Source organism: Halichoerus grypus, chromosome 5, assembly GCF_964656455.1.
Source record: "Halichoerus grypus chromosome 5, mHalGry1.hap1.1, whole genome shotgun sequence".
NCBI classification, from domain to species: Eukaryota; Metazoa; Chordata; class Mammalia; order Carnivora; family Phocidae; genus Halichoerus; species Halichoerus grypus.
In genome coordinates this window covers 178,601,075-178,626,678 of record NC_135716.1, presented here as the reverse complement: position 1 = coordinate 178,626,678, position 25,604 = coordinate 178,601,075, and the positions used below count along the sequence as shown (strand labels likewise).

Here is a 25,604-nt window from a genome sequence, read left to right as displayed (position 1 = left end):
AGGAAGCCACGGCATGCGCCTGGGATGGTGAAGACCAAGGACTTGGTGCAGCTCCGGCAGCTCAACTTGGCACTCCTGAGGCAGCTGTGGGTCGGGCAGGATGCCGTTCGGCGGTCGGTGGCCAAAGCAGCCTCCAAGGTGAGCACCCGTCTTGAGAACTTGCAAGGGGGGCGTGAAGGGGCTCCCTAACCAGGCAGGTCCCAGGCCTCCTGTGCAACACGCCCAGTTTAGAGAAAACTGAGGCCCAGCAGAGAAGGGACTGGCCTGGGATGCTGCAGAGGCCGGAGCAGGGATGAGGATTGAGGAACCAGGCCTTTGTGCCTAGTGCAGGCCAGCTGGGTGGGTAGCTGGGCCACTCCCTGGATGACCTGGCCTCTCTGTTCCAGTCAGCTCTGGACTCCAGCAGCAGCTATGACTCCCAGACACCATCGTCCCAGGAGACGTCATTAATGGCCCTCAGAGCCTCCGGCCTACACCCTGCCCACCAGGGTGATCCCTGTGATATGTCCGGGCCTGGTGGGACCAGCTCTGGAGTGATCTCTCTCCCTTCTGCCAAGTACCGACACCAGGTGTCCCTGGGCTCACTGAGGCCCTGCTCGGCACCCTTGCTGGCCATCTCAGACCCAAATGACCCAGCGCTTTCAGCAGAGCTGGACAGTCCAGGGCCTCAGGAGGTCCAGGCCCAGAGCTCCACCCTGGATCAACAAAGGAGGCTGTCCAAGGTAACATGGGAGAATAGAACTTCCTTGAACTTCAGTCTCCCTATCTCACAAATGCACTCATCGGCAGGCTCCCTTCAGGGTGGGAGGCTTCCTAGAGATACCTTGAGTCATGCCCAGCTCAGCTGAAGTGCTTAAAAAGTGGTGGTTGTTAGTTTCTCGGCACTTTGGGAAGAAGGTGATGAGCCCATTATACAGATGGGAAGACCAAGGCTCAGAGGCCACGCTTGTTCAAAGTCACGCGTAGAGGGGGATTGGGGGCCAAACTCTTCCAACTCCCAAGCCCCTAGCTGAGTCCTGGGGCTCCTGTCAGGGTATAAGTTAAGACATGGCCCCTTTTTTTCCCGCAAGGTGGGGCCTCCGGGCTGGGCCTGCACGCCTAGCCTGTGCCCCTCTCTGTCTCCCTCCTCAGTCAAGAGTGACCCTCAGTGAGGAGTCTGCATTGCCTGACAGGAGCGGGCACCTCTGGCCATTCTTGGGCTACGACTGGATTGCAGGTATGGCCCGCCTCCACATGCCTGCCTGAGCCCTGCCGGTGCTGAATGAATGAGTCAGAGCTGCCATATTCTTTTTTTTTTAAATTAGAGCGAGCGAGCACGAGGGGAGGGAGGGGCTGAGGGAGGAGAAATAGATTCTCCACTGAGCAGGGAGCCAGACATGGGGCTCCATCCCAGGACCCTGGGATCATGACCTGAGCCGAAGGCAGACGCCCAACTGACTGAGCCACCCAGGCGCCCCAGAGCCACCATATTCTTTAGCATGTATTGGTGCCAGGCCCCTGCAAAACTCCGTGTGCATGTCGTCTCTTTACATCGTACTGCCTATCCCCCTAACCCCGCACCCTCAGCAACCTCAGTGGCCTGGCTGGTCTCCCTCTGGCTTCGTCCACCCCATTACTATCCATTTTTGAATGGCAGCCAGAATGAAACTTGGGAATCAGAGTACTTAGCACTTAGAATAAAATACAAAATCCTTATCTGGACTTACGAGGTAAGACCTGGCCCCAGGTAGCTCTGTGACGTGACCTCTCACTATCAGCCTCTGGCTCTTTGCTCCAGCCTCATGGGCCTCCTTGCTGGTCCTTGAACGTGCCACGCTCATGGCAGCCTCAGGGCCTTTGCACTTGCTGTCCCTGCTGCCTGGAATGCACTTCCCCAGGTTCACACCCTCTGGGTGCTTTTTATCATTGAGGGCCCACCTCAGGGGCTAGGCCTTCTGTGAGCATAATGTCATGGGGCCCCTGCCCCCCACATCCCTGCCTGTGGCATCAGTCATTTGTATGTTCTTCATATCATTCGTTCTCAGGAAACGTCCCATTTCCTTATTTCTTAGCTGAGTTCTCCAGTAGAATGTAAGCTTCATTCGAGCAGGGCCATAGCCATCTTGCTCTATCTCCCGAGCCTGAGCTTAGAGGTGTGTGATGCATAGTAGGTCCTCACACGACACCTGTCGAATGAGTGAGTGAGCAGCCATAAGAGGTTGCTGCCATTTGGCTCCCCATTTCATAAAGGGGGAAACTGAGGCACAGAGAGGTTGAGTTACTTCCTAGAGGCAGGTGTTCCAGAGGGTTGCTGAGACCCAGCGGTGGTGGGGACACAGGCCCTGTCCCTAGCATTTCCCGGCCTGTCAGCTCGCTGCCTTGCTTCCCGTTTCTGGAAAGTGGAGGCGCCTGCCTCCTGCCTGCCCTGTTCCTGTGCTCGCTCTCCTTCCCGAGGGTGAACGAGCGCCCCCATCTCAGGCCTGTCCCTGCCTTTGTGTGCTCTGCCCCTTCCCCTCTGGGCTCTTGGAGGATTTGCTTCCTGCGAGTCTCTCCTGCCTCCTCGTTCAGTCCCATGAGCATGTGGACACTGGGAAGGGTGAGGAGAACAGGTTTTAGGGAGCACCTGTTACAGGTGTTCTGTGAGCTTCCCTCGGCTTTACTCCTCTTATCTCCTCCGCCCTTCACGATGATCTATTAGGCCGCCGCTGCTGTCGTCCCCCGTCCCCGTGGACAGATGAGAAGGCTGAGCTGCCGGCCCTGAGGCACTTCACGAAGTCTCCCATCTGCTCAGCTCTAGAACTGCAACGTGTTATTTTCTACCCTGATGAAATATTTCTATTTTATTTTATTTTGTTTAGTTAAGATTTTATTTATTTGAGAGAGAGCACGAGCGAGAGCGCACAAGCAGGGGCAGAGGGAGAGGGAGAAGCAGGCTCTCCGCCGAGCAGGAAGCCCGATGTGGGGCTCGATCCCAGGACCCCGAGATGATGACCTGAGCCGAAGGGCAGACGCTTCACGACTGAGCCTCCCAGGCTCCCCCCCTTGCCACCATATTTGTAAGGCTTACGAAGGCAGGGCTTTGTCTAGTTCCCTCCTCTCTCCCTGGCACATCAAACTGCAGCCCCTAGGAGGGGCTCTGTAAGTATTTTTTGTTTAAATATATTTTGCACGGACGATAGGCTGTGCGTGAGGGTAGACACACACGGAGGCAGGACCAGCAGTCACAGCGAGTGGCGCGTGCCCTCCAGGTCTGTACGAGGCACAGTGGGGGCAAAGCAGGTCGACTGGAGTGCTGTGCCGAGTGCCCCCTAAGGCTCGGCCGGCGGCCATACGGCAGCTGCTGGTGCTTTGCCCACTCCAGGCTCTCTGGACAACAGCTCACCTATCACCAGCAAGCCCGAGGCCTTTTTCTCGAAGCTACAGGATTTCCGGGAAGCCAACAAGGAGGAGTGTATCAACAGTGACCCTGAGTGAGCAGGGGTGGCCGACGGGTGGGCAGGGCGGCTCAGGGACCCCATTGCCCGGCCTGCTCACCCCTGTCCCCTCACAGACCCCAGTTCCTAGGCCCGTGGGAGAGCAGTGGTGTGGAGGAAGACCATGAGTGTGAGTGGAAATTCTCGGCAGGCGCCCCATAGCCTGGCTGAGCGAGGTCTCGGGGGCCTAGGGAGGCAGCTGGGGTGGTGGGGACTCAGGGAGGGGGAGCCTGGGTCCAGACAGGGTGGGGCAAGCCTTGGGTGGGGGCTGGGGAGTGGCGGGGAGCTGAGGCCAAGCCTGTGGCACCCCACCGCCCCCCTCCCCAGCCGCCTCCTTTCCTGTGCGCCCCCCACTTCTGCTCAGTCACACGAGCACCCGAGTCTTTGCTTTGGGTTCCCATCCGCAGCAGACGATGCACACACGTGTGTATGTCACGTCGGGTTCGTGTTCTGGGTGTGTACACCTGTGCGTGTGGCCATGGGGGAGGTGGGGTTGGGGGACCCATGCGGTGGGGGCAGCAGGGGGCGATCAAGGATCTGGGGGTCCAGCTGAGAGGAGCTGCTGCTGCTTCCGGCCCCGCAGGCGTGTACTGTTACCGCGTCAACCGGCGCCTGTTTCTGGTGCCTTCCGATCCTGGCGCCCCTTGCCGCCTGTGCCGGACACCTCGGGACGAGAAGCGTCCTGAGACTCGGGTGCAGACAGCGCAGGTCAGGTGAGTGGCCCGAGCAGGTAGGACCCCTCGGGGCAGCCGGAGGGGCGGCAGCAGCTGAGGAGAGGAGCCGAGCCTGAGGCCTGCCAGTCCTGCGGGAGGGCAGGGTGGGCCCCCTAGCCGCCAGCAGGCACCCGCAGCCGGGCCTCCTCTGTCCACTGTCCCCCCGCAGGGTGAGCATCCCGCTGTCCGTCCTGGACCCCCCGCACCAGTACCGCATCCACCGGCGGAAGAGCTTCGACGCCTCTGATACGCTGGCCCTGTCCCGGGTGAGCAGCTGTGTGGGGCTGGGTGGAGTTGGGCTCAGAGCCCAGGTCCCCAGGAGGATCCTGAGGCCCAGAGAGGGCCAGAGACTGGGCCAAGGCCACACAGCGAGGCTGGGCACAAGGAGGGCGAGCACCCAGGTCTGTGGAGTTCAGGCTGGGCCCCTTCCATCACCTGGCACTGTGCTTGTTCCCTGTTCCTCACCCACCCCGTGCTTCCAGGATAAGTGTCTGCCCGCCTGCTGGCGTCACGCACATGCGCCTCATTGATTGAGCTCTTGGGTGCTGTGTGCGGAGTCCTTAGGAGGATTAGCTCATGGAGCCCTCACAGCAGCCAAGATTGTGGGTCCTGTTGCCATCCCACTGTACAGATAAGGAGACTGAGGCCGAGGGAGGTCATTGGTCTCAGATCAGCAGGTGGAAGAGCAGGGATTTGAACCCAGGTCCTTATGTTTCCTAGTGTCTCCCATGGAAACGTTCTTTGTGTCTCCCGGGTAGGGGGGAGCCCGTGGGGGCCCCACTCCCAGTTGAGGCTGGGGGAGCTGGGATTATGGGGAGGAGAAGGGATGCTGAGGAAAGTCGGTCTGCTCATCTGTAAAATGGGTACAGCAAACAGTCCTCAGACTGGTGGGGTGAGTGGGGCACTTCAGTGATCAGTACCTGTCAGGGACGAGGGGCAGAGTCCGGCACACAGGAAGTGCTCTGTCAGTATCCATGGGCTTCCCTCCTTCTGTCTCAGGCCGGGGGCCCAGGGCCTGGGTCAGCAGGGAAAGGAAGGCCTGGGGTAACCCAGGGGGTGGACATGGGCCCTGCCCTGAGGGAGCCTCAGTCTCCAGGGAACATCATGACTGTTTGGGGGGACACAGCCCCAGCTAGGGGATGCTGGCAGTCCAAGGGGAGAGGCACAGCCCCCTCCCTGGTGTGCGCCCCATCAGAAGGGAGCCTTAACCCCTCGCTCTCCACAGCACTGCCTGCTGGGCTGGGACATTCTCCCTCCAAAGTCTGAGAAAAGTTCAGCCCCCAAGAGCCTGGACCTCTGGTCCTATGTCTCCTCCGAGACCCAGCACCGGAAGCTGTCAGCTGTCAGTACTTCTCACCTGGTATGGTCCAGGGTGCTCCAGGAGGGACAGATGCCTTGGAGCAGGCCTGGGGGTGTGGGGGGGCAGATCGGGGCAGGGAGTGCAGGGCCCCGGCCCCCCCAGCCCTTGGCACCCTTCCAGGCTCTTCTGCTCCCTGCCAGCTCCCCACCCCACCCAGGAAGGTGACCCTGACTCTGATCCAGAAGGGAATGAGGTGGGAACTGAGGGTGACCTTTCAGGTGGCCCCCTCTGACACCTCCCCATTCACCATCCAGGCCCTGCCAACAAGGGTCCCACCCTGCACCCCAATCTGGTCAGAACCCCAGCCGTGTGCCCCCTGGCTGAAGCCCTGAGGACTGGCCACTTGGAGGAGGACAGAGCCCCTGCCGTCACCTGTAACCCGTCTCGTTAGGGCGCCCACGACAAGGGAGGTGGACTTAGGCCCCACCCTCCTAGGTGGGCAGGTGGATGGCCCCACGCTTTTCTCCTTCCTGGGGACAGAGGTGGGGACTCCAGGGTTGAGGGGGGAGCGGGTGAGAGGATTCTATGACATGTTCATAAATAAAGCTCAGTACTCTGTGCAGCTCCAGATCGCCTTGTGTGCTGGGTCTGTCCTGCTGATGCCCTCTGTCCAGGAGGTGCCCCGGCAGCAGCCTCTTCCCCTCACCCGGGGACGACACGTCTGACAACCCCCAGGTGATTCCATGGCCCCGGGTGTGGCTCTGCAGCTCCCAGCTCTGGGCAGGTGGCCTCCCAGGTGGGGGCTTGGGGCTCAGGGGCTCAGGCAGGCCCCCATGGATGAGGCCGAAGCTGTGGACAGCAGGCAGTGAGTTCTCCCCTTCTTCTTGGTCCCTAAAGCTGGGGTCCATTGACGGGGGGCTTCTCCTGAAGTCTCCGGGCCGGTGGCTCCTCCCCTGCCCTCTCTAGCCCAGCCCTGGGAGCCCCGGGTGATCAGAGCCCCGACAGGCACAGACGGGGAAGCCGGGGAAGCCGAGAGCCAGGCGGTGAGCTGGAGGCAAGGTTGGCCGAGGGCCCAGATCTCCCCTCCTGGGTTACCAGCCAGTGTCTGTCTTCCTCCTGATAGGTTGAACAATATGAAATTCCTGGTTTTGTAGGATAAAAATGGACTAAATGGGAGCCCGAAGGCCAGAGGAGGCACATGGTTTTTCTGAGGTTTCTCAGCTCACAGGGCTGGAACGAGGGTTACGGTCTCCCGTGGCCTCCACGAGAGCCGTGACGTGGGGGAAGCTTGGTCCGCCCGCTGCGCACGGCTCCCATGTTAGTCAGGGTGGGCGAGGTTCTGCTGCAGTAGCTGATGAACCCTTCGCTCTCAGGGCCCTTCTGTGGGTTCCAGTCTCCACATTCACACCAATGCTTATTTTCTGCTTTTTTGATGATAGCCATCCGAATGGGTGTGAGTTGGTATCTCGTGGTTTTTGGTTTGTATTTCCCTGATGATGATTGATGGAGAACATCTTTTCTTGTGCTCATAGGCCATTGGTATGTCTTCTTCGGAAAAATGTGTGTTCAAGTCCTCTGTTCATTTTTAGATTGGGCTGTTTGGGGTTTTTTTGTTTGTTTGTTTTTTATATGTTGTTCACTTGTAATTTGAAGTCATAGGGCCTGTGGGAGTCAGTGGTTTTGTTAGAAATTTTTTGGCCAGAGGGAAAAGAGAATCTGGAAACCTTTGGCCAAACAAAAATTATGAATTTACAGCTGAGATCAGCTTAGAAGTTCAGCTGACGCAGAAAAGCAACAGTTTGAACAAGACAAATGTTTCCCATAAAAGTCCTGACTGCAGTGCTGGGCCATTAAAGCCTCAGGGTAAGTGGTTTCTCTGGAAACACAATTCTTTTGAAAATGTAGGTTTCACCCGTTTACTTCCAGTCATTCCTGTGTGCGAGAAACCACACCCATGGTCTCCAGACACTGTGACACCATTGATAGTCAGACTCACCCTTTGTCCGCCACCAGGAAAAATGGGTCTAAACTCTGATGCTCAGGTTGTGAGGTCATGCTAATTTCAGAGATGTTAAAATGTGAAAGAATTTGCATCTTAGAATTAATGAGACACAAAAAGTCTTTTTTTTTAATTAAAAAAAATTACTATTTTTTAAAGATTTTATTTACTTATTTGAGAGACCAGAGGGAGAGAGCACAGAGGGAGAGGGAGAAGCAGGCTCCTCGCTGAGCAGGGAGCCCGATGCGGGGCTCGATCCCAGGACCCTGGGACCATGACCTGAGCCGAAGGCAGACGCTTCACCGACTGAACCACCCAGGCACCCTGAGACACTTTCTATGTACTGACTAATGAGTTCTGTGCACCCCCCTGGCTGTCTCAGTGGTGGTCTCCGCGGTGGCTTCCTTGGGGCCTTCAGGGGCAATGGGCCGGGGTGGGAAGACTTAACCTGATCTTTGCTGCTGGTCTGCCTGCCGTGTTTCAGGGAGGCTAAGGAGGACTCGGCCCTGGACTCCTGTCCAGCCCACGCTGCCTCTCCTGAGCTATTCCGGATGACCGCTTCAATCTGGGGGAAATAGGCTTCTTCAGACCTAAGGGCCCCAAGAATGAAGGTCACCGGCAGAGACCCCTGGACAGAGTTTCATGTCTCCCAGGCCCCCTTCACTCAGCCTGCAGCGTCTCCCCCTGCTGTCCTGCCCTCCCAGGTACCCGCGCGCCCTTCTGCGTTCTTCGAGGCCCCTCCGTCCCCCCTCACTTAGGGTTGCCCAGACATCTTCCGGTCCCCCACCTTCACCCCTTCCAGCTCCCACTTAACCCTCCACATCTCAGCTGCCATGCCCCTCAGATGCACCCCCCCTCCCGTCACACGCTTCCCTTCCCCACACTTGTCCATTCCCGGCCTTATAGCTTATTAAGTGTCTGATCATGCGCTTCCTTGCTTCGTGTCTCTCTCCCCTGCTAGAATGTAATAGCTTTGTGAGAGCGGAGGGAGTCTTTTTTTCTTAGTTGGAATTTCTTTTTCTTGTTTTCTCAAAAGTAATGGTTAACCTGTGTTCAGGATCAGGTGTTTTCGTCCACCTGGTTTCCCACCTGCATTAAGAAGGTGTTAAGAGGAGGCTTTAATTTCCCTGAGCCAAAGGAGGCTCGTGTTGGGGTGCGCACACTGATAGGTCGTACGTGTTCCTCCCCACTCCTGCAAATTAATAGTGTTCTTTTTCTTCGTTCCCCCTCCAAGTATGTGGCATAAATCCCAAAGGAACAAAGCAAGATCGCCTACTTCTTCCCAAACTGATGTCGTGTGTAAGTCACTTAGAAATAAGAACAGGGGCGCCTGGTGGGCTCAGTTGGGGGAGCACATGACTCTTGATCTCGGGGAGGTGAGTTTGAGCCCCATGTTGGGGGTAGAGATTACTTAAATAAATAAATGTAGAAACAAAACGGGGTGAGGGTCTGATCTCTGTTGCCGCATCAACGCGTAGACACACGGACCCACGTGGGCCATTCATTCACGCGCATGCTCACTCGTTCATGTGTGTGTCAAGCTCCTACTGTGTGCCAGGCACTGTCCGGGGCTCCGCAGAGCGAGCAGTGATCCAGGTAACAGAGCAGGGGCCTGCCCCCCCAGGACCCCCCCGCAGGAGAAGTTGACACTGCTCCCCTCTCCCGCCCCTCAGAGCAAGCCTCCAGCCCTGCTGAAGCTTTTTTTCTGAGTCTTAAACCTGCTGGCCGCCCTTGGCCTCCAGGTCTTGATCCATGCTGCTCCCTCTGCCCGGAGCTCTCTTCCTACTCCAGCCTCAGCTTCCACGTCTGCTCCTCAGAGGCCTGCCCTGCTCCCACAGAACTGGGTGGGGCCCCCTGAGTCTGAGGCCCCCTCTGCTTACCTGTCAGAGCCGCCTCACCCTCCACAGCAAGACGCTTGGGGCAGGAGCTGGGCTCAGACTCATCCTCAGCTTTAGCCTAGAGCAGCACGTGGTCTATGGTAGGGGTTCAGTAGGTAGGTGGCAGGCGAGTGACTGAATCCATGAACCCCTAGGTCTTGGGGAGAAGAGGCCACACGGCCCTGGGACCTGAAGAGAGTGCGTCCCAGGAGTTTGGCCCTGGTTGGTCACTGGTTTTCAGTAGGTCGTACTGTCATGCGTCTCCAGCGGATCCTGGGGGTCTGGCCTCCTGGGAGGGGATGTGGGGAGTGAGCCCTCCATCCTGGGAACTTCCTACACCTGTCAGCAGCTGTGGGTCCCAGTCTTTGGTGTGCAGATGGGGAGTGCGCGGAGGAAGGAACGCTAGCTGGCCTCCCAAGGGACCCTTCCAACTTCCCAGATGGCAACTGGGAGATGCTTCTGTTCTTTGGGAATTTGAGCGACCGCTCCATTCCTACTTCTCTGTCCTCATGGAGGTGGACCACGTGTGGCCCAGAAGACAACAAAACGCTGGATTTTCCAGAGTTAGTTCCCCATGTGCTATTTGAACTCAGCATTCTGATGTTCTGGGAATTTACAACATTTTGGTGCGAAGTTTCTACTGGGCACCCCAAGTCAGAGATCGGGGTTCAGACCCTCTCCACACTGTTTGGCGGCTTCCTGACCGAGACCTTGGGCGTGTCACCTAACTCCTGCACCTCAAGGGTGACAGGGCCGGTGGGAGGTGGGGAGGCTGACCTAACAGGGCCCTAACTGGTAAGGCACGACGCTTCTCATCAGCTGTTCAAGCCCCCCACCCCACCCCGTCGTAAGATCAGTGCCGTCTGGACCGGGCGCAGTGCTGAATTCACGCTTCCTGCGCACATCTTCCCGGGGAGGAGGAGCTATGGAGTATGGAGGAAATGGGGTTAAAGCCTCGCTCCCTGGCTGTTGCTGAGAGCAGGTGGCAGGGCAGTCCTGTCATCGGGCCCTGCCCGCAGCGAGGAGGACGGGTGGCGGAGTCAGCCACAGGACTGCAGGTAACCAGGGCCTTCCCCACGGCCAGCGTCTCAGGTGTGTGAGGGTGGTTGCCTAGGCTGCGCGGGAAGTCGTGAGGAGAAGCCAGCCTCGACGGGACCGTGCTGTGGCCCGTGGGGGTGGCATGAGGTTGGGCCTCACTGACTGGGGGCCCGATGGTGGCTTGGGTGGCCTTTGGGGATATTCCCCTGTCGTGGCACTAGGCTGAGCCCTGACCACAGGGTACTCATTTTCAAGTCCTCTTCGCCTGGCTGGAAGTGGGCGTCTCTCCCCATCCCCAGAAAGCACCAGCAGTCCTCTCTGCCTTCTGGCAGGACAATGGCGGGGGCGGGGGTGGTGGTGGGTGGGAATCTAGGCACTGTAGGTCCCAGCTCCCAAGGCGAAGGGACCATTCTCAGCCAGCCAGGGCTGGGGACCCATGGGATCTCAGCTGGGGAAAAAAGGGGACAGGAGAGGCTGTAAGAATTTCCCAGATCTCAGATACGGTATTCGGGGGATCTGGCCTGCCCTTAGGGCTGGGGGCATCAGAAAACCCCAACGCAGAGGGAGACCCCTCTTTCCCACTCCCAACAAATTCTGGCAGCCTTCCCAATCCCCCTTTACAGAGTCTGCTGGGGGAGGAAGGAGCAGCTCGAGGGAACACCCTCCCGGATTGGTGGGGTCCGTGCCAACAGAGTGGGCAGAGCACCGGGCCTGGAGCCATGGGCCTGGGGTTCAGGGCAAGTCAGTGGGCCCTGGAGCCCCAGCTTCCTCAGCTGTAGGGTGGGCATTCTAATGCTGCCTACCTTATGAAGGCATTTTTGAGGACTGAATGAGATGATAAGTTAATGAGATGCATAGTGGGGCAGCTGGGACTTAGTAAGAGCTTACTCCATTGTCCTGCAAAGTCGGGGGGTCTGTCTCTGGAGAGTCTACCCCACTGGGCCTCAAACACAGTAAGGAATGAGGGAAGGAAGGGGATAGTGCTAGGTAATTTTTCTGGTAAATGGTTGATAAAGGGCCCTGCCTGGCCCCATGTCCCTGCCAGAGTGGGCCCCCATACTTGCATGCCTGGGAGAACCAGGTGGGCAGCTGAGAACATCGGGGCTGGGCTGACCCAAAGCCTGGAAACCACTCAGGCCCTTCCAGGAATCCTTGGCTCACAATTCGGGGTGTGGGGCTGGGTGACACAGCAGAAGAAGAGAGCGGCTGTGGGCATGAGGTGACACAAGCCTCCATCCATCTCCTTCAGCGATAAACCTCTCTCCTGTCTTCCCTCAGGAACTGTTGTCCAGACCTTTCCTTGGTCTCCCTGGCTGGTCCCACGCACTCCCTGCCCCACCCCCTCCCCAGCTCTGGAAGCTGTCCCTCCCCGGGCCACTTTGTTGGCCTTTATCTCCCCATGTCTCTTGCCCAGGGCCAGGGGGGCTCATCGGATCTTCTCGCCTTGCCGGGCTGGGGCCTTCTGAGGGGCCGGGGTCCCTGGGAGCTGCTCATCCCTGTGAGCCCCAGCTTGTCAATACTCTCGGAGGATGTGGTGGCCACCAGCATCGGGAAGAGCCAGGAACACCCCTGGTCCACAAAGTGGTTTCACTGGTGGCCCCAAAGACGTTTATCTTCCCAGAACCTCAGAATGTGGCCTTATTTGGGGTAAGGGTCTTGACAGATGTAATGAAGGTAAGGCTCACGAGATGAGATCATCCTGGATGAGGGAGGGCCTTAACTCCAGGAGGGGGTGTCCTTGTAAGAGAAAAGAAGGCACACAGACACGTGGAGAGGGGGATGTGACGAGGAGGGGGAGACTGGAGTGACCCATCTACAAGCTGAGGACCCCAGGATTGCTGGTGGCCCCCAGGAGCTGGGAGAGGGGCCTAGAACAGTCTCCCTCAGAGCCTCCAGAAGGAACCAACCCTGCTGACACCTTGATTTTGGACTTCTGGCCTCCAGAACCGGGAGAGAATCCATCTCAGTTGCTTCAGGTCACCCCATCTGTGGTGACCCTGGCTGCCCTGGAAAACTAACACAGTTCACGAGGAGCTCGGGGTGAGTGAGGCCCGGCCCTGTGCTTTGTGGGCCCATGTGACGGCCGCTCGCAGGCAAGCTCCCGTCCACGGTTGGGTTCTTAGCGTCAGGTTTGATTTTTTATTTTTGTGGGAAAGCAAAAGCCTCAGTGTCTCCCTCCCCCATTCGTATGTTGAAACTGTAACCCCAGCACCTCAGAAGGTAACCAGATGAGGAGATAAGGTCTTTGAAAAGGTGATGAGGTTCTTTATCAGGCATGACTGGTGTCCTTCTACAAAGGGGAAATTTGGACTCAGGCATCCGCTCCGAGGAGAGGCCATGTGAGGACACGGCAAGATGGCCACCTCCACGCCAAGGACAGGACCGCAGAGGGAGCCCCCGCCCCTCGATCTCAGACTTCCAGCGTCCAGGATTCGGAGACAACACACTTCCGCTGTGTATGGCGCTTGGTGAGGGCGGCCCTGGCAGACTGACCCCCCACGCCCGCCCCCGTGCACACACGCCCTCCTGCACACTCACCCCCCCACACTCAGCATTCGCACATGCGCATGCGTGCACACACACACACACACACACACACACACACACACGTGCTGCAGGAGGCTCTGTCATTGTCACTGTGGCCCCAACACTTAGTCATTTAACAACCCCCTGGGTTGTGTTGCTTTCATGGAAGCCAACGCTTGGCTTTTCTTTTGCCGAGAGCTTCTCACTCAATTTCTCTCGGTCTCACTTTTCATTCTGACTGGGAAGGATTTTTTTTCAGTCTCTCTCTCTCTTGTGGTTTTGACTGTGCCCCTGGTTGTAGCTCCGACGCCTCCGGGCTTAGCTCTTGCCCATCCAGTGTGTCCACTGTGGGGGGGATGGGCCTTGCTTGTCAGCTCTCCCCCCCCCCCCAGCTGCCCAGCCGTTTGCCAAGTGGAAGGTCGGGGGAGGGGGTGTGGGGGAAGGACGTGTGAGGGTGAGAAGTGAGCCCACAGCGGGGGCCTGGGGTTGCGGACAGACCCCAAGGCCCGAGTGTGTCACGCAACCTCCTCACCTGGGAGTTTCTGTGAGCAGTTTGAGAAGTGTTGGGGCACAGAGAATCCTGATGTGGTAGCAAGAGCCCCTTCAGGAACTTGGGGTCACCAGCTGATCACAGAGCTTTCCCCGGGGGTGCTGACACCAGCTTGCCCCAGCTGAACTGCCCCTCCCCAAGCCACCGGGCTTGGGGTTCTCCTCCCCCTTCCTTCAGACCCACTCAAGTGCACTCCTGTCACTGCTAACAGATTGACTCTGGGCAAGGCACTCCGTGCCCCCATTAACTCAGAGTTGCTAAGTATGGGAAGTCTTAGAACAATCCGTGGCAGAAAGCAGCCCCTTCCTGCTTTGAGACTCTTCAGACCCCAAATCCTGTGACTCTCCTCTTCCTTTCCAGATTATTTGGGGCTGGGGGGAGGGGCCAGGGAGAGGGGTTGTTTATCACTGGAATAGCAGAAAATGGTGCCTTTTTTTCTTCTTTCGGATGTGACATTGGACAGTTCGCCTCTCAACTCAATCCCATAGCCGAACATTGGCTATTGTAATGCCTACCTCACGGGATATGGGGGAGAATAAACGGGCTCACATGGGTGAGGACTGTTACAGACGGACTTGTGTTCCCCCCAAAATCTGTATGTTGAGGCCCTAACCACCGTGTCTGTATGTGAAGATAGGGCCTCTAGGGAAGTAAGGTTAAATGAGGTCCTTAGTGCCCCAATCCAATAGTGGGCCTTACAGGAAAAGGACATCGGGGTGTGCACACGCAGGAACGAGGTTGTGTGGGGACCCTGAGAAGGCAGCTGTCTGCAGGCCGAGGAGAGAGGCCTCAGGAGAACCCAACCCTGCTGACCCAGTGATCTTGGGCTTCCAGCCTCCAGGACTGGGAGCAATAAGTGTGTGTTGAAGCCCCCCGGTCCGTAGTGGTCTCTTACAAGAGCAATAGCGAGCTAATAGAGGGGCTCTCGTGCTGGCTGGCAGGCACACAGTCCCCGCTCAATACATGGGAGTTGGGGAGGTCATTCTCCCTGCTGTCCCTACACACCTTAGGTCAGCTTTTGTCCTGGACCGTCTGTTTGCACAGCCCACAGCCGTGGGACCTAGTTCCTGTCTCCCTGTGGGTCAGAGAACAGGTTCATTTACCTTCAGCCTCAATGGAGATCGGCTTCCACTGCCGGGTCATAAAAAGGATGTTACTTCGGGGCAAAGGATGAGTCTTAGGAGACGGGGCCGGGGAGGGGGTGTGTGTGGTTTCCTAAACGGTGAGCCAGACAACCGTATGCCCAACCGTATGCCCAGCACATCACCCTGCGGGACTCGGGGGCAAGGGGACCCATTCAAACACCAGGCTCAGGCTGCTCCCCCCGCGGAGAGTAGTAAGCCATTTAAAAGGCCCTTTGGGCTCCTTGTCTCCAGCAACGGAATCAACCAGACTAATTGTTTGACAATTATTATTACTAACTCAGGGGGCCTGTCCTCATTAAGTCAACAAATACTTACAGTGCCAGGTCCCGGGGGTGGGGGCGGGAAGCATTGAAGAAATTAGACAAAGCTCCCTGTCCTCGGGAGAACTTGCCTTCCAGTGGGGGTCCTGAGACTCTCTGGGCAACTGCTTCCCATTCCCCCACCCCCGCCTGGAACCCAGGGGCACTCATCTGTACTAGATGGTCACACATAGCATATTTAGAATAGATCCCCATCTTTGTAGTAGCTGGGCTATGAATATTCTAGAGCTTCCTGTGCGACCAGCTCTGCAGGGAGACTTATCAGCTCCTTTCATCTTTGCAGGGCCCTGTGAAGTGGGGGAAGCCAGTCCCAGGGAGGTTAACCAGCTCACTCCAGCTTGCTCAGCTGTGGCGGGGACGGCGGGGACAGCGGGACAGTGGTGCGATTTGAACCCAGCTTTGTCTGGCTTTTCCAAACCCTTCTCCTTTTTCTTTTTTTTTTCTTTTAACAATACCTGGCTATCTCCAATATCCCATTTTATCAATACAAGGGTTTTTTGTTGTTGTTGTTTGTTTTGTTTTTTAATTTGCAACACAGATCACATGAAAGAGGTTTTCTGTGTGCTCTTCGTTTTGCTGAGTCCGGAGAAGGTGAGAGGGACACAGGTGGTGCAAGGAAAAGCTGCATTGGCCCCTGGGCTCTTGCAGGGCTGAGCTCCCACACAGGGGCCCTGGGGGCTGAGCTCTGCCTGACCTGGTCATTTTGAAATCAGGGGCCCCTCCTGGGAAGGATGCAGGCTGAGGAGAGCTGCAAGGCAGGCTCAAAAATCAGGGCTTGAGATGACTCATCTGTGGCTATTTATTACCTATCTACATTTCTCGGTCTGATTGGGCTGCTCGAGGGCCAAGCCTCCTTCTTTCTGGGTGCTGACTAAGCAACCCAGGGTCCTGCCCACCTCTGGCCTCATCTGGAGCTCACTCTCCTCGCCCTCAGCAACACGCGGGCCCCGTGGGGCCGCTGGAAGTTCCCCCTAACTGCCCTCGCCGAGGTCTTCCCAGCAGCCCCACTCTCTGTGGGTTCCTGTTCTTTCTCCCCACAGTTCTCAGCTTCTATGTCACCTCCTCAGGGAAGCCCTCTCTGACCACCACGCCCATTCCATCACGATCTGCTTAGGTGGCCCGTAGAGAGCAAGATGGAGTCACCTATGCCAAGCAGGGGCCTGTGTCAAGCAATGAAGCAGCAGTGAAGGGGACGGCAGCTACGAGATCTCGCTGAGACCCGCACCGGCTGAGGACGCCCCGGAACTGATAACAACGGAAGCAGAGCGGGTCTGCAGGGGCCCGAGACTGATTAAACCCCTTTAAGAAGGGGAGGATGTTTGCAGCAAGCTGTCAGACTCTTCAGACACGACCCCTCTCTGTCTGATCGCCTCAACAAGGCAGCCGTACCCAAGGCTCTGCCCGATGGATCTCCGAACAGAACCGAGACCCTTCCCCGCTTGAACATAATTATGAAGCAGTGAGTGCCGAGAGCTGCCCCGGGGCCGGACCGAGTTCTCATCTCAACCGGGTGCCTGCAGACTGACTTCATGTCTAGTTCTTTACCTTCCTACGCCCTCTGGTCTCCTGTTTGTTGTGTGGCTTGTGTTCTGCTCGTGTGCCCTGTGAGAAGCCAAGTTAATCAGGAGGTGAAATGTCATTGCGTTTGGAATCCTGGAGCTGCTTCCTCATTATGTTACCCCCGCCTTATGATTGAATAAAGCCGACATCGTGGAAAGACACGGCTCGGTGCACGCCTTCGCCCCGTGCTCAGGACACAGTTGGAGTGGCCGGCAGGATTCCATGTCATTGACTGATCGTGTGTTGGAAAATTTAGAAGAATCCGAAAAGAATGCCAGAATCTTGCTTGAATTGCCCGCAACAGAACTAAAAATAATAAATTGGGGAACAAATTGATGTGAATATAGACTTGGCAGGCATCTCACTGAGGGCGAAATCCTTAGGGGTGGGCAGGTGAAGCCAAGGTGGGCTCTATGCAAGGAGCAGTCGACAGCGGAGGCCCGTCCGGGGCTCACCCCTTGGCATGCCGGGCATGAGGTGAAACTAGCCAAAGTCAAGACCACGGGAGATTGCCTCGGATAGGCACTTGGAGGGCTAGGAAAAATTAAACCGTTTGGGAACATTGCAAAGATACAAGCCACTACTGGCCAAATTAATCTATTACTTGGCAGAAAGATGCAAAAAAATTGTGGACAAATCTGTACAAATATCCTAGATATACATGGGAAATAGAGCTCTACATAGTTAAGAAATTGTATATACCAGCTGCTAGTTTACAAAAAAGGAAGGAAGATGTGGGCACGAGCTAAATGCCTAAGGATGGTGAAGAGGGTCGAGAGGCCTGATGCCATACTTTGTGTAGAAGACCCATGTCACCCCACGGAGTTAGAAGTCAGAAAGAAGCTCACAACCAGGACCCCAGGAGATGTAATCATGGATTTGAAGGATCCTAAAAGTGCAAAGCCCTTAGTGTCCCAGACGTGCACTGTGGAGGTTCCCATCTTACTGATGAAAACCATCTCGCACTTAGACCAAGACTAGCAGAGGGGCAAAGAGCTAGCTAGTAAAGTGATAAGGAAGGCCAAGTCAATGAATAATTTAATGAATTATTGAATAATTGAATAATGAATGAATAATGAATAATTTATAACTTTAAAGGGCAAAACACCCTTGGGACCCCAGATCCCCATCCTGAGGACCCAGGAGACTGTGATCACCCCTGGTGGGGGAGGATTATCAAAGCAGACCCAGAGGCACCTGGGTGGCCCAGTTGGTTAAGCGTCTGCCTTCGGCTCAGGTCATGATCCTGGGGTCCTGGGATCGAGCCCTGCGTCGGGCTCCTTGCTCAGCGGGGAGCCTGCTTCTCCCTCTGCCTCTGCTGCTCCCCCTGCTTGTGCTCGCTCTTTATCTCTCTGTCAGATAAATAAATAAATAAATCTTTAAAAAAGAGAGAGAGAGAGGAGCAGGAATACCGACAAAGGGAACAAGGGAAATTTACTAAAACTTCTTTTACAAAAAACTCGAGGACCCCGGGGTAGATTGACCGGCCACTGAAACCGGGGACACTAGGCCATATATGCAGGTAGCACTGAGCATGGGAAAAGAAATAATAACAGACACATTTTTAGCAGCTACAGGATCCCAGATACCATTATTCAAGAGAGGGGCGCCTGGCTGGCTCAGTCAGTGGAGCGTGTGACTCTTGACCTAGGGGTTGCGAGTTCGAGCCCCACATTGGGCGCAGAGATCACTAAAAAAAAAATAAATTAAAAAAAAAGAGAGAGAGAAAGACCTACTAAAGGAAAAACTATAAACATTGAAGGATTAGGAGGAAAAATAACCAAAGGAATACCATAGAAACAGGAGTGTTAACGTATGATAGGGAACCCATAGGACACAGCTTTGTGGCTGCACTGCAGTAAGAAAATAGCATCCAACGGGCCCTGGATGTAGCTTGCTTTTTGCTAAATCAGAGACAGATTACAGAAAGACGGGCCCCGGAAGACGTTAAACACTTCCGCCCCAGATAGAGGAAAAAGGGAGGCAACAGTAGACACACCTAGACTCCCGTATGAAAGAACAACAAAACTAAAGGACAATTCTGTCTCATGGCAGGACATCATCACTCACGGGCACAGAAACTCTCGTTGGACCACAGTGGCCAAAGGACAGTGCAGCTTGAGAGAATCCAGGACCCTTCTCTTATGGACGTACTACGTATTACAGAGCAGAAAACTGCTATATATTCCCGCACCCCTGCTCACCTTGCACTTGTCACTATAGGACATGTCACATACACGCACACGCACATCATCAATTAAAATACAAAAATGCGGTGTCGATCTTGTTTCCCGCCAACAATGCTGCTGGATGAAATGTAATTGACAATATTCTCCTGATTTTTAGAAAAAAAGATTATTTATTTGAGAGAGAGACAAAGAGAGCACAAGCAGGGGGAGCAGCAGAGGCAGAGGGATAAGCAGACTCCCCGCAGAGCAGGGAGCCCAACGCTGGGCTCGATCCCAGGACCCTGAGATCATGACCTGAGCCGAAGGCAGCCACTTAACTGACTGAGCCACCCAGGCGCCCTTTTTTCCTGATTTTTTAAAGAAAGATTTTATTTTTGGGCGCCTGGGTGGCTCAGTCGTTAAGCGTCTGCCTTCGGCTCAGGTCATGATCCCAGGGTCCTGGGATCGAGCCCCACATCGGGCTCCCTGCTCTGCGGGAAGCCTGCTTCTCCCTCTCCCACTCTCCCTGCTTGTGTTCCTGCTCTCGCTGTGTCTCTCTGTCAAATAAATAAATAAAATCTTTAAAAAAAAAAAAAAAGAAAGATTTTATTTTTAAGTAATCTCCACACACAGCATGGGGCTTGAACTCATGACCCCGAGGTCAAGAATCACACACTCCACCAACTGAGCCAGCCAGGCGCCCCCTGATTTTTTTTTTTTTTGAACCATATCTCCAACTCAAACTTTATCTGTTTAAATGTTATATTTGCCTCCTGCTCATAAACCTTTATTTCACTCACACTGAGCAATAAATTTCCCACACCGAAGTATCTTCTTTGCCCAATTAATCCAAAGGAAAAACACTGAAATGATTAGTGAAGAAAAATGTAGGGATTAACACACGCTTTTCATTTGTTTTTAAATATTTTTAAGGTTTAAAAAGTGTTTCAAGTGTGTAATTCCTAGTAGGAGGACATTATCTGAATGAATACCCTGGTGACAAAGCACTGTAGAATGTTTCAGCTGCGTGTGGGGCGGAGGGGTGGGGATTCTCTTCATGGCACCCCAGTTTTCTCTGTGAGACGGTCAGAGGTCCACTGGTTTGTATGATTGTCACATTCATTAGGTGACCAAAGTTGCTCTTCCTTCAGCAAGGGCTTTATTTGTCTTTATTTGTCCGAGGGCATTAAGCTTGACCTCCAAAATTTGGCTAACAATTTACTGATGAGATTCACAACCTTTGAGTTGGTCTGATATTTGGATGTCTTTGCAGGGTTCTGAGCCACATCCTGGAAAGCCACCGTAACTTCTGGACACTGTCTGGCAGCGAGAACCTCTGGATCACTACGAATTTCATTGAGCCCAGGCATTCCTGCCATTCCAGGCACACCCACCTCTCCCCGCCCCAGGAGAATTACCAGGCATTTCCCCCAGGAAAGCCCCATGGGACTGGCTTCTTCCCCCTCCCCACTCTGGGCTCTCTCAGGTTTTTCCAGAGCCTTCTTAACCCTTCCTACTATTCTTTCTTTGAGCTCTCGCTCTTCACATTTTCACTCACGCTTTCTCAGATGTTCGGCAATTTTCTGGGCTCTTGGTTGGACCTCTTTCAGCCTGTGCTAGCATCTTCATCATAATCCAGTTTACAAGCGAGGGCGAGATCATGTGTTACTTCTTCCCAACGGCCCAGAAGTCGGTGTGCTTTTTCCCTCACCACTTATAAGGCCGAAGTGCATCAGGATGTATTTCAATAGCTCTGTCACAGTCTCGCATGGCAGCGTTTAGCTTCTGTAATTTGGTGAAGACACGGGCTCTCTTGGCATATACGGAACAGCCAAGCGAGGATTCAGCTTGTTGGCCTCTGTGAACAAGTTGGAGGTTTTCCGTAGCTCACCACACTTTAGGGCATCAATGACAGCCACTTTTTTATTCGTCTGATCCATCGTTTCCTCGATCATCTCTACACTGTCATCTCCCATTTCTGAGGGGCATCAGTATCCGGTTCAAACACACCTTCACTGTCAATTTCTAGATCACTTTCCTCACTTGATGGTTCACCTCTCTTTATGTTTTCCTCCACCTTCTTCCTATCTGTTTTTTTCTTCCTTGATATTGTCTTCTGATTTAGTTTTATGAGTAGCAGGAGGTCTTTTACTCTCCGTGCTCTCCACCCCCTCCCTCAGGAAGTGATGCTCGGATCCTGCTTGCACATTTTCACAGAAGCTCGCTCACTGTGTGGGGGTCCGTGGTCCAGAGGCGGCGGGAGGCGGTGGGCCCGGCAGAGGTTGCATCCCACTTCCAGGCATGGGTGACTGTGACCGTGTGGGAGGAGGCAGCTGCTGCGAACTCTCCTGATTTTTTGTCTTATTGAATTAACCGGATACTTCACGAACTGACACAATAGAAACAGCCACACTGGTAATAGGTCCCAACCACTGTGTAGAAAATTAGCTAATTACACCATCTGCTTAATTAACGCAGCATTAAAAGAATAAGGTTTTTCACATTAGGGGAGAAAGACACACCAAACACCAGACCCAACCCTACCAGACCTTCCAGAATCTTCTGACAGCGGTCTAGATTTGGCACATACAGCGTGGGAGGTTGATCCAGAAATTACCCTGCTGGTTGAAGCAGCCTGGGAAGATCTCTCAGATTTTTCAGGAGACATGTTGCATGATGATGCCTGGCCACACCAGGTCCGTGCTGATCGTTTGAGCGCCAAGATGTCCGCACTCCCACGAGTCATCCTTATTTTAATGATTGCTTCTTGACTGAACTAGCAGCAGCACTCGGAACCTTACAAGGACTACTGGAAGTCTCAGACAGATGACTTGTTGGCTTTCAATGTACTATTGTCACTGTATACAAGGCTTGAGTAATCAGAGAGATAATGGAGGACATTATTCTAGGCCAAAGACATAGCCACCTTTACCACAGGATTGCCAAAATTTCGTGGCTGGTCTTACACATGATAACCATCACTACAGCCAACATTCTGGTGAGCGCAGAAGGCAAAAATAAGACTTTAGCTCCTGAATACAATGTAACATTCCCACACCACGAAACCAGCCTGTGCCGAACTCAGTTTTTCAAATCATGTCCCAACCATACCAGGATTGCCTGAGCGCGTACCAGGCTATTTTTCCGACAATACCCTCTTTCCAGAGCTAATTATATATGCGCTGAATTCTACTAGAGCTCAGAAAGCAGCTTTTAGACACTTTCGCCATTAGAGTGATGATGTTAAGCTTTCCCAACAAAATTTTTATTCTAGCTTACAAACTGCACACCCATATCAAGTCATAGATAGCATGAACCACACACTAGATGACTATGGACAAAATACGACAGAATGTGAAAGACCGGACTTAGACGTTCATTCAATGAAGACTTTAATAACGTCTCAAACCAACATGCCACTCACATTATAAACAAGAAGCATTTTATTTTTTTAAAGATTTTATTGATTTATTTGACAGAGAGAGAGTTAGTGAGAGCAGGAACACAAGCAGGGGGAGTGGGAGAGGGGGAAGCAGGCTTCTTGCCGAGCAGGGAGCCCCATGCGGGGCTCAATCCCAGCACCCTGGGATCACGACCCGAGCCGAAGGCAGACTCCCAACGACTGAGCCACCCAGGCGCCCCAACAAGAAGTATTTTAACTGAAAACATGGAATCAATCACATCCATTAAATTAATTAATTAATTTATTTTAAAGATTTTATTTAACAGAGAGAGACACAGCAAGAGAGGGAACAAGCAGGGGAGTGGGAGAGGGAGAAGCAGGCTTCCCGCGGAGCAGAGAGCCCGATGCGGGGCTCGATCCCAGGACCCTGGGATCACGACCTGAGCCGAAGGCAGACGCTTAACGACTGAGCCACCCAGGTGCCCACATCCATTAAATTTAAAAACATGAGTACTGTCCCACATAATCTCACTACACAAACATGTGTGCCCAACGTGGATCATACACTGTAGGACACCCAGACATCACATGCATGAATCTTACAGTAAACTCATACAAATCTTTTGTCAACTCATGGTATGAATTGTGGTACCAACCAGGCATGGAACAAGAGAATATATATAAGGAAGATGAATATCCTGAAAATATTACTAGTACTGATGAATATGATGAATATCCTCAAAGCACTGCTACTGATAAACCTTCATTATATCATTTTCCATACTTTACCCCACCCCTAGAAAAAGTTCCAATGCCAACAGGATACCCAAAGGATGACAACATTATATCCACAAATGAAAATGATGCGTATTATAATTACAACTTGACAGATGTCCCAGACTTTCCATTCTTGGGCAATTTTTGTGTGAGACGTAGGGATACACCATGGGATAACACACATGGAACTCGGTATGCGAAAACTTCATCAGCTTACTTAAGACCTGAAGAATTTTATACAAAGAAGGTAATGGAACTTTTGCACCTGCTGAATTGGATTGGAAATTAAAAATAGGACGAACCTTGCTTACATAGTCGGATCACCACTTCACACACCAAGCTAGACCTGATTTACATGTACCTAAAAATTCACTTTATTATATGGAGCAATTATGCCATAATTGGATAATGGTATGCCTAAGAGGCTTCGAAGGTAATTTTACCACACACCTACACAGAGATGGTGCTATAAGGCCAATTCTTTTATTATTATTTTTTTAGGATTTTATTTATTTATTTGAGAAAGAGAGAGAGCACACGAGCAAAGGGGCAGAGGGAAAAGGAGAAGCAGACTCCCCACTGAGCAGAGAGCCTGGCACCGGGCTTGGTCCCAGGACCCCGGCATCATGACTTGAGCCAAAGGCAGACGCTTAACCAACTGAGCCACCCAGGCGCCCCAAGTCCAATGCTTTTAAAACTAATCCTTGTATGCTTTCAACTAGACCTTACAGCGGCACACACAAAGGGATATTTTTACACAGAATATTCGGGAAACCAGTGCATAAATTATCCATTTAGAACAATGCAGACTTTAAAACACTGGATTACAGGACGTGGGCATTACCCTGATGGACCAATAAATTGCTCTAGAGCATGAAAGATAAGCTCACATTCAGCCATTGACACCTTCCGCATACCACATGAGAATGGAATAGAACCGAAGCTCTTAAATAATACCATAAGTAGGCAACTCCCGATTAACAGGATAGCTGAATATAAGTTACGCTTTAATAACACAGGATATAGTTTAAGTTGGAATGATGACACAGAGCTGATGCATGGATGTCACACAGCACCTCCCTAGTTGAAGATATTCCCATAGACTATGTCATGTCCTCATAGAATTGACATCTTTTCCAATGATAACACTTTTGGACATGCTCCAGGCTTATCAAATATTGCATGCAATATTACATGGTGGGATGTTTCCAGCTTAAGGGACTACCTGTCATAGAGTCCGCTACTGCAGGCCAGCATCACAACTTATAAACCACCAATTAACGTTACTAATTGTTGGAAATCTGGGCATCCTGCAGTTAAAACAAAATGGTTCGTAGGACAGTCTATGACACCAGCACAATCACATTTATCTGAATTTTGGCACGTGAGAGGTAAATGGGATAAAATGATCTTTACCTGTGATCATACTCTAGATAATTTTATTTATTTATTTATTTTTTAAAGATTTTATTTATTTATTTGACAGAGAGAGACACAGTGAGAGAGGGAACACAAGCAGGGGGAGTGGGAGAGGGAGAAGCAGGCTTCCTGCGGAGCAGGGAGCCCGATGCGGGGCTCGATCCCAGGACCCTGGGACCATGATCTGAGCCCAAGGCAGACGCCTAACGACTGAGCCACCCAGGTGCCCCCATACTCTAGATAATTTTAAAGATTTATTTATTTATTTGAGAGAGAGAATGAGCACATGGCTTGGGGGGGGCAGAGGGAGAAAGAGAGAGAGTCTTAAGCAGATTCTGCACTGATCATGGAGCTTGACACAGGGCTCCACTGAGATCACTACCTGAGGTGAAACCAAGAGTTGGATGCTCAACTGACTGCACCACCCAGGCGCCCCCATATTCTAGATAATTTTAATAGCCTTGCAGCTATGAGTCCATCACTTTAGGTCCCATCACACCTCCATGGTATAAGACACAACTCAATTGCTCCAAGACCATTCCTACTCATGACACATCTCTTTGCAAATTATTTAATATGACTGGCACATACAATGTTACTTTAATATCAAAATCTGAAGTCAACCCATATAACATAACAAAGGAAGGGATCATCCCAATATGTCCATTAGAACAATTAGATTTGGGGCGCCTGGCTGGCTCAGTCAGTGGAGCATGCGACTCTTGATCTCAGGGTCATGGGTCCGAGCCTCATGTTGGGTGTAGAAATTACTTAAGAATAAAATCTACCCTTTGGTTAATAAAACCTCAATTATACAAAGAAGATCACCAGCATGGTGGAAAACATTGGGAATTGATTTTAATGCAAATTTAGTGACACAGATTGATCCAGATGTGCAACAATATTTCTTCTCATTGATCCACCCATTGGACATACAGTGGGTGGAACTGGTCAGCACAGCATCCTATCTGTGAGAACATAACCAGAACTGATCCATCCACACCAATTGACATAGCTAAAGGGATCACCTTTGACAAACGTGGTGTGTCACCCAGGAGTCCAGGCCCACGTATTATTGAGAGAGGATGTTGGAATGCTACACACTGTATGAGAACGTTCCATTGGGAGCCACAAGGGACCCCTGGTATTACCAACCCAACGCCAAAACTCCTCAGGTCAAATATGTTTGAACCTATTTTACCTAACCCTCTGAGAATTGTATACAATCCCATGCCACAGAGTGTTGAAATAACCTTCCTGAAAGAACAACTCAGTTTGTATTATCTACAACCTGAATGTAAGATTTAGGGCACAGAGCTAGGAACAACCACCCACGAATGGCCCAACTGACCCCTCT

The 25,604-nt window shown here is 53.0% G+C and overlaps 1 protein-coding gene, 1 long non-coding RNA gene and 1 pseudogene across 7 annotated transcripts; 2 read left to right on the top strand and 1 right to left on the bottom strand.

Annotated features, from left to right (window-relative positions):
• Positions 1–4: 4 nt before the first annotated feature.
• On the top strand, positions 5–6,093 carry MIIP (migration and invasion inhibitory protein). Of its 6 annotated transcripts, none has more exons than XM_078073788.1 (10): positions 5–138; positions 391–722; positions 1,132–1,216; positions 3,341–3,449; positions 3,530–3,582; positions 3,817–3,906; positions 4,036–4,165; positions 4,335–4,431; positions 5,391–5,525; positions 5,780–6,093. In XM_078073788.1, the coding sequence occupies exons 2-10, from the start codon at positions 450–452 to the stop codon at positions 5,855–5,857; spliced, it is 1,050 nt and encodes a 349-aa protein (XP_077929914.1). In that variant the 5' UTR covers positions 5–138; positions 391–449; the 3' UTR covers positions 5,858–6,093. The 6 variants fall into 6 exon arrangements, 5 of the variants coding, with proteins under 5 accessions (XP_077929914.1, XP_077929912.1, XP_077929911.1 ...); XM_078073786.1 differs by having other exon boundaries at positions 387–722; positions 3,817–3,879; XM_078073785.1 differs by having other exon boundaries at positions 387–722.
• A 4,669-nt stretch (positions 6,094–10,762) lies between these two features.
• LOC118521275 (uncharacterized) lies at positions 10,763–15,427 on the top strand. The gene is made up of 2 exons (XR_013448380.1): positions 10,763–12,847; positions 15,204–15,427. It is a non-coding gene; the product is annotated as an uncharacterized LOC118521275 (long non-coding RNA).
• A 4,390-nt stretch (positions 15,428–19,817) lies between these two features.
• LOC118521045 (putative protein FAM10A4) lies at positions 19,818–21,627 on the bottom strand (annotated as a pseudogene).
• Between the last annotated feature and the right edge of the window lie 3,977 nt (positions 21,628–25,604).

Excerpts from the sequence above, each read along its gene's own strand:
- MIIP (XM_078073785.1), top strand. The coding sequence starts at position 25 with ATGGTGAAGACCAAGGACTTGGTGCAGCTCCGGCAGCTCAACTTGGCA. Across the intron at positions 139-386 it reads TGGCCAAAGCAGCCTCCAAG|TCAGCTCTGGACTCCAGCAG; the intron begins GTGAGCACCCGT and ends TCTCTGTTCCAG. Across the intron at positions 5,526-5,779 it reads CTGTCAGTACTTCTCACCTG|GCCCTGCCAACAAGGGTCCC; the intron begins GTATGGTCCAGG and ends TTCACCATCCAG.